This window comes from Trachurus japonicus, chromosome 11 (genome assembly GCF_045865225.1).
Source record: "Trachurus japonicus isolate A0001 chromosome 11, Traja_1.0".
NCBI lineage: Eukaryota > Metazoa > Chordata > Actinopteri > Carangiformes > Carangidae > Trachurus > Trachurus japonicus.
Genome location: NC_140917.1, coordinates 29,448,107 through 29,456,766, shown reverse-complemented (window position 1 = coordinate 29,456,766; position 8,660 = coordinate 29,448,107). Strand labels below are relative to the sequence as shown.

Genomic DNA, 8,660 nt, shown 5'->3' with positions numbered 1-8,660 from the left:
ATTTGGCTGAATCGATTTGTTAGACAGGGGTAAACAACTGTTTTCTCTGCAAATAATTACTACATTTACTAAATAAGTTCTTAAAGGAATAGTTAGACAATTTTGAATACAGGCCAAAATCTATTCACTTTCCTGTCGAAAATGTAATTGAAAAGCTTTGTAAGACTCTCATAGCTTCCATTAGATATAAAGCTTCAGCCAGGAAGCACTTAGCTTGGCTTAGCTTAGCATAAAGGCTGTGAGCAGGGAGCAACATCAACTCTGTCTCTGCCAAATAATCTGTAATGTGTTCATCAGTGAGCCTTAGAGGTGATGGTTGTGGATGTTTTCCACTCTTTCAGAGAACCACATTAACTGCTTCCACTGTTTATGCAAAGTTAAGTATTTTTATATTCATCTTACAGACAAGGAAGTGCCCTGATACCACCCCAAACTGTCAAACTATTATTTTAGTTGAAGACTAAAAAAGAAATCTCTGCAGTACTTTCTTTAGTTTGTGTCAACAATTAATAGCAAATATAGTGTCAATAACACGACGCCGTCCAAGGTCCCTAAAATCAGTAATGTGCATGTCTGAAATCACCAGCTTGTCTGTCAGGAGGTGATTTCTTTTTAAAAGACAATGTCAGATTTTCAAACTTTTCATATGAGCAGTTTTTGACATTTAGATGAACATGGATCGTTTTTCATTAGTTAAAGCTTCAGTATGTAGTATTGGGTCTAAACCGTGGCATCCAGGGTTCAGATTCTAGATTGCAGCGCTCGCTCACCCCTCCCGTCGGCAAAGTGACGGTGGCCGCCGAGGACAAACACGTTCCTAAACTAACCGCTAAAGCCTGCCACACACATAAAGATTTTATAAATCTCAACCGATTTATTATCTGTGAGAGACCCCACACATGAAGATAAAAAATCTGTGATTGAACAGTTTTGATCGTATTGTGTGTGGTGTGCTGCGATATTCCAAACACAACACACCACACACATTAAGATTTTTCAGAATCTTGACCCTCTGGTCAGAAAACAATCCGGCATCAGCAGCGATACCAGGGGTGTCGTTGTAGCTACTCTTTCGGGTTTATTTCTGGAATGGACAATGACAGCGACGTAATTTTTTTTTTAATGAAAGCGGGACACTTCAGCCTTTACAACGATCCCATCTGTGTGTGTCTGTGTGTCTGTGGCTCCGGACACCGAGCAGTCAAGCGGCTGTCCAATAGGGAGCCGTGCGCTGTCACATGACGGGCTGTGAGCGGCGGTCACATGATGGTTTAAACATGGCTGCTGTATTGCTGGCTGTTGCCGGCTACGAGCGCTAAGTCTTTGCTATCAGCTATCAGGAAATCTCCTGTGTGTGTGAATGTCTGTGTGAACCTCATGTAACACCAGGGCTGCACTGTGGCTCTCTGTGAGGTTGCCGGTGTTGTGCGGAGAAGTGGCTTGTTGCCGCGAGCAGCAGCATGCAGAGCTCGGCGAGCAGGCACTTCTCCGCACAACACCGGCTCTCCACACACAAGATGACTTTTGATTGAAACGGCCACCGAAGTCGGCCCCGATAATCGTAAATATTGAACATGTTTAATACTTACGATTATCGGCGCCGAACGTTTTCCGAGCCGATTGTCGGGGGAATTTTGACTCTTAACACACCACACACTACAAGAGAATCTTATAAGATAATCTTAAGACCTTAAGATAATCGGGCGGTGTCTGTCCGTGGTCGGAAGGGGGAAAATCGGGGCAAAATCAGCCCGATTATCTTTATGTGTGTGGCAGGCTTAACCGCCGCTAACTGATAACAATATCTTTGACCAATTACTATCGTTTTTAACACACACGCAGACTTCCACTCGTGCCTTCAGTCATATTTCACAGTAAAAAGTTACACAGGAGGACTTACAGTAGTTACACAGTGCGGCCCCATGAAGGAAGATCAGAGGACAAACAAACTCCGACATAGGTACGGTATGATCAGCTGTAACAACGGCGCTGCTTAAAAAAAGAGACGTGGGTCTCTGTTCTCCAGCTGGTTGAGCAGCAGCTCCACAGCTGTCAGAAGAACCTCTGCTGTCTCTCTCTCTTCAGCCTGGTGTTTGGCTGCACTTTGTATAACAACAGTTCAGCATTGTAAGACGTAGCCTAGCTGCTAATGCTGCTCAGCTGTAGAACCGTGTGTGTTTTATAATGGCAGAAAAAAACAAAAACAACTACGTTGATCATCCTCCGGGCACAAACCTAGTCACAGACACTCAATAGAGCGTTTGAGCCTAGTTTGTCCACTTTCGCGTACCGTATTCAAAGATGGCGATGCAACATGGCAGCCTCCGGTGGGTGCACCGCCACCTATGTATTTGTATTCTGAGCTACGAGACAGCTTTCATTTGTATGCGGTTGTGATTAGACTTCGGTAAATACGTATTTATGAAAGCAATATTTAATAAATGTAAATAAAATAAAAAGCCAAATAAGCTACATACTATCCCTTAGATTATTTTATGACCTTTGTGATGGTGCAGAAAAAACTGACATAAGGATTCAGAGACAGGCTAATATCCTACTATAGGCTGATTTAATAACTTTTGACAATTAAACAATTAACTCCTTCTCCACTCAAACTTTGTTTTCATTCTTACTTAAGCTTGAGGAAGCTTGAAGCAGCCATTTGCTTATATATTTCTGACTTAATGCCCTCCCAAACACACCTCTTTCCCTGCTCCTTCAGTTTCGTCTCCTTCACCTAAATAACAGTTGATATTTGAAATTGGAGACGGGGGGAGGCCGAAGAGCCGTACAGTTTGAGCTTCTCTGGTTTCAATCAAATGAGTTGGAATGAGCCCAACCTGCCGTTCAGCGCTGAGCCCTCTTATAGATCAATGGCCTCTAAGCCTTGATAATCTCTCAAATTGATTGGTTTCCTGATTGATCATTACTTCAGCATTAACCAATCTAGCATCTCTCCAGTAAACAAACACGCCAAATAAAGACATCCCCGGAAGTTTGCTCCTGGATGAGAAACAAGTGATGTCAAGAAAATATATAATCTGAAATCCCCCTTTGGAAGAGAATATCAAATCATAAGAGTGCTTAATATTTCACTGACTTGATGAAATATGCATTGTAGCCCAGAATGGAGGAAAATGCAATGATTTGGATGCATTATGTATGAGAGAGTCCACTGGCGAAAATGACACTGCACTGTTGAATAATCGCCATTTCACTATCACCACAGCACAATGAGATTTTGTTATTACTACACATCCCTCAATTCATTTAGAGGGTGCATACAGTTTGCATTCTGTATTTTGGCCCTAACGTATGTGTGCCCCGCATACAGATGCTTGCTAATGAAATAAAGCACCGGCCGGACGTGTCCTCTGCCTCACTTGACTTCGCTGTGGCTCAGCCCCAAAAGAGCAGTAGGTTACACATGAGAGCCGATTATTGTCGTACGAGGCAAATATTTATTAGATTGATAACAAAGGGGGGAAAAACACAGGGTAGTGAAATATTTATATTTTCCAGCAGAAACACAATTACTTCCAGCACGGTGGTTGTCCTCACATGTTACTGTGTTTTCGATGGGTAACCTCTTCCCTGGAAAACAGAAAGAGAGATGTAAGTGCACCATGTAATCTGTTTTCACACAGTGATGTTCATTTAAGTGAATGCGGAGGTAACATTTTATACCCACCAGGCTGAACACATACAGTGTATCCACCTTTTTCCAAACGTCAAAAACGTAAACCGGTTTTGCTCTTCCAGTGGAATTTTATGTTTACGTTTCCATGGTTTCGGTAGTCGCGGTAAATGCATGGATTTTTTTTTTTTCAATGAAAATCTCTAAAACGCATGGTTAATCACACCAGCTTTTAACAATGGATATCACACAAATTGACATCCGTGTTAAAAGCCAGTGTTAATAGAGCCATGCGTTTACCGCAACTATGACAACGACTGACTACAACGTACAATTCCAGCTTCCGGTTTTGACCATAGATGACGTTCGGAAACTTGTGGATATACGGTAGCCACAGCTTTATTTGGTGTCTGTTTTCCAAAAAGCACCTGAAAGCAAAGATGAGTGTAAAAAACCATCTGTTGCCCAAAAGCATTGTGGAGTACCTCGCAGTGCTGGTGAAAATGAGCGTGGGTTAAAGAGTGCTTTGTGCTTTGATTGCCTTGTGAATATGAATTTCACACTACCTACATAATTAAATATGCTGAATATGCAGGAATAAGCAAATAATGTGATTTACACTGATGCTATTGTTTCATCCAAACTGCTACTTGATCATTCACTCTTAAACAAGTGAAGTTTGTCATAATATGAGCGGTAGAAAAATTAGGTTTAGCTATTATTCTTACCACTAAAACATTTAAAACAGCATTTGATTTGCATGTTTGATCTGTCAGTTTCTCACATCACTGTCTTCCTCTGCCACATTCATCTAATACATTAATCTCTTTGGGCTGTTTTCAGCTCTGATATATTCTCTTGTTGCATTGTTAAGGGTGCATATGTCATTCGCCATGTGTTTTTATGATAAAGGTCCACGGTTGACCTGACCATGGGCGAACCAGGACACAATCTGCTGGGCCACCACATCAGTGCACTGTCAAAAAAAATATTGTACCTGCTCCATCAGGCCTGAAAACATGATCATTATCAGGAAACTGGGCCCTGGTCTAGTCAACAAACTGGCTCTTTTTCGCATGATTTGATTTGGTATGATTGTGTTTCTTAACTTCACATGTTTTCTCTTTGATAAAAAAAATGTTGTGGCACGGCGACACAACACACTAAAGGATCATGTCAAAGTATAACTCAGCAAGAAGTCATGGCATGGTGAGCTTGTTTTGTGGGGTCCCTGTTGTTCTAACCAACCGAGCAACATTTACACTCAGTACAGAGAGGGCGTCACTGCCAGCAGGCTCCTGAGCTGACCTCAGTAAACTTTTCAGTGGCAGGCAGCCACAACACAATAAAAGACTGAAGACAAACAAAGGATAAAAGCTTCACGGCTCTCTTTATTACAAGCCTCAGAAAAAAAATCACAGTAAACCAGTGTTAGATGTTGTTTTCTTTCAATGATATTCACAGTGTCTATAAATAAATACAAGGAGAATAAAACATTTCATAATCCAGACTAAATTCACTCTGAACCTGCAGAAGAATCTTTGTTTCGTACATTTTAACTGATCATTTTCCTCTGAGCTGCAGCAAGTAGTGACTGTTCAATCAGTGATAATTGATTTTTGGTGGACATCCGCCCACGCGGTGCTGAATGTCAGAGTTCAGAGGTGAAGAACTTTATTCACACCCACCACTGCTGCTTCATGTAATGATTACAGATAAAATGTTCAGTCAGAAAGTAAATGAGATTGGATTCTTTATTTTCTTCTTTTCCTTTTTTTTCGCAAACACCGAGCACAATTTATATGTAGTGACATTATTGCAAATAGATGTTGACATGACAACACAAACACGAGTTAAGGATGCCACACATGGTGTTCCGCATCAAAGCCGCGCCACTTTCAACGCGTTCGTATTTGCACACAAATCTTTTGGACAAAAATTGAAAAAAATAAAGCAATTGCATCAAAACAGGAGGCGGGCTCTGATAGGCACAGGCTCCAGTGTTTGCTATGGACTTGTATACCCAGCTCAGTGCTTAGCTGTGGGGAGCACAAACAATGAAAGGCTCCAGGCTCAAACAAACACTTTTATCAAGGCAATGTGCAGGGAGGAGTGGAATTTGATATACAGTAGCATGTCTATCCTGGGCACGTCTCTTTAAGGGGGACCAGTTTCCTAAAATGCACTACTCAATGTTTTACAAGGGTAACTCCTCACTGCCTGGTTTAAACTCTGCTTCTCCCACAGACCCAGATAAAAGAGCGCACTGTCTGGAGTTCCTGGAGATGTCTGGAGTCTCCTTGTCAAATACTACTAGCCTGGCAAGGTAGCATTTTCCATTTGATTTAATAAAATCTTTACCTTTGCAACCGCCACTTTTCCAAAGGTGTGATTACATGGTGTGTCACACTCACTGTGGATCCATGTGCTTATATGCACTACGAATACACACTTTAGATAAAATATGTGTTTGTTTGTTTTTTTATACAGAGGCTGTTTTAAAGGTATAATCTGTAGGAATTCCCCCCATCTAGCGGTGCGGTTGCATATACATATTCTTGATGTTGCATTCACGTGAAATCGGGCAGACGTCAGACAGACAACAGACGCTGCATGTAACAGGATAAACAAGCGTCTATGTAAACAAGTGGTCCGCCAGCACGAGGCAAAACAATATAGGACTGACAATATGTTGTCATGGTGATGTCGTATTGTTTACCTGACCCACGTTTTACCGTCTTTCTCTCGTCGAGTTAAAATGACATCCGGTTGGTTTGCCGACAGCCGTCTGCCTGACTGCACCTGAATGCAACTTCAGTGCCTCCGTCCTTCCTCACACTACACAGTGGTGACAGTTTTAACAGGCGCTACCTGGAAAACTTTCTCCCCGAGCCGACAGCTCCGGTGAGTTTCCGTGGTTACCTACGGTCACGCTGCCACTCAATGTAAAAATGGTGATCCAACATGGCCGCCTCGGTTCGGTGCGTCGCCCACTTATGTATTTGTAACGACTTGTAACAACTCATTCTAAGGTACGAGAAAGCTTTCATTTGTATGCGGGTGTGATTCAACTTCAGTGAAATACGTATTTATGAAAGCAATATTTGATTTTTGCTAATAAAAAGCCAAATAAGTTACATACTGGGGCTTTAAAACCCAGTGAAAAAAATATCCCAGCAATATGCACACCGCCTCTGTGAAAGGCATCAATGAACCCATGAGTTGTACAATGTGTATGTTCAGCCAAAAATGATTTGAGAGATTAAAATATTTCACTACAAATAACAGACACATTTAATAACCACAAGAGCTCCACAGAAACATAGACGCTACTGAGTGCATAAATGATTTGGCAAATAGCAAATTGATTTTCCACCAGAAACTTAAACACAAAAACGTCTGGCATGAAGCCACGTCCCTAAATATCATTCAGAGGCAGCTTCCTCCGCGCCTGATTTCAGCCCTCCTGAGTGCCAGCATTTACATTTGTTATTTCCCTGTTTAGCCTCATTTGTGCTTGCTCATTTATCATGGCTGTTTTGTTGGAAACGCTTTGTTTTGGTGCATCTCAGGTCTGGAAGTCTGGTCCTCAGAGGAACGAGGTCAGGATGTGTGGCCTTTTTTTCCCCTTTCTTTCTTTCTTTTTTTAAATAAGCCAATTTGTGAGTGCTGGTGTCATCAAAATGCCACAGTGCTGAAACTTCAGATGAATCAGCATAGGAGATGATAGTGTTTGTTTTGGTGCTGCTGCACAGGAAACAGGTGGATGGTACCTTCTGTGAGGTATGGGAAATGACTGAGTGGTTTTGTCTCAGATGAGATCCTTGACAGACAGGCATTTCAAAAAGCCAATGCCTTATTACTGGTTTCGCTTTCAAGGAGAGTAAGACACCACCATAAAAAAGAATGCATCATACTGCCTTTTTCCCCCCTGTGTGTGTCAAAGACTAGAGAGACAATTTTCTTGAAGTAACAATCAGAAGATCACTTTCTGCCTGCACAGTGTCCACAAGCAATCTCAAAAAAATGGTGCTTGACTGTACAATAACCAAGTCATAGACTACAAAGAGCTCTGCTCCCATCTTCGGTTTCTGAGATCTGACTACTTCCTGCCGCTTCATCATCCGCAGCTTTTTTTTTTTTTTTTTTTTTTGTGCATGTGTGTTTGTGTGCACGATTAGAGGACTGAGATCTGCCTCATTGACATTCATGTATGCATTTGATGTCAAACAGACTAAATATTTAAGACACTAGAGGGCAAAGGGAAGGAATCAGGGAGCAGTCACAAGATGCTGTATTACTGATTGATTGTCCTCACTGATGGCAGTTTGCACTGTAGTGGAGGTGGCTGCCTGCACTTGAGCACACACGTGTCTGTGGGAGTGATTAGCTCTATGCATGTGCTTACGGGGAATGGCTGGTGTGCGAGTATGAGGGCATGTGCGCTTTCATTGTGTGTGTGTGTGAGTGTGTGACAGAAGAGCCGGAGAGATCTCATAAATATGCATATCTGTGTGTGCAACTGTGTGCGCGGGCTCACGTCATCATGTGTGTATGCACCCACGTCACTCCCTGCACACTGCTCTATGCATCTATTCGCTCACGTCGAAGCAATGAAATTCAAATTAAAAAATATCAAGGCGAGGATAACATTTGGATTCTGTTTGGATGACAGGAAAATATTGGTTTGGCAGTGATATGCCTTTTATGCTGTCACTTTGATGGTCAACAGAAAAAAAAAGAAGAAACAATCCCGCTCTTTCTTGTTCTCACTTGCTCACAAAAATCCCAGTGTTTTTCTCAGGCTTCTCTTGCCAAAGCCCAACTCTCTCCAACAAATGCAGGTGTCACATCTCTCAGCTTTCTGCAATGGAAACCAGTGAATCCTACACATGAGTTGTACCAGGGTGTAATTCTGCAGTAGCTATAAAGGTGCGTTCACACCGGACCTTTTATTTTTGTCGCTCCAAAAAAATCACTCCGTCACTCAGCTGCAGTCGCTCGTCAGTTCAACAGATCGCTC

The 8,660-nt window shown here is 42.1% G+C and overlaps 1 protein-coding gene across 1 annotated transcript in view; it reads right to left on the bottom strand.

Annotated features, from left to right (window-relative positions):
- Positions 1–3,447: 3,447 nt before the first annotated feature.
- The window catches only part of c19h1orf94 (chromosome 19 C1orf94 homolog), a 29,717-nt gene continuing 24,504 nt past the window's right edge, over positions 3,448–8,660 (bottom strand). The window contains exon 7 of the mRNA XM_085790420.1: positions 3,448–3,594. Within this exon, the coding sequence (XP_085646546.1) occupies positions 3,565–3,594 (30 nt within the window). The 3' untranslated portion in view covers positions 3,448–3,564. The remainder of the gene's footprint in view (positions 3,595–8,660) is intronic.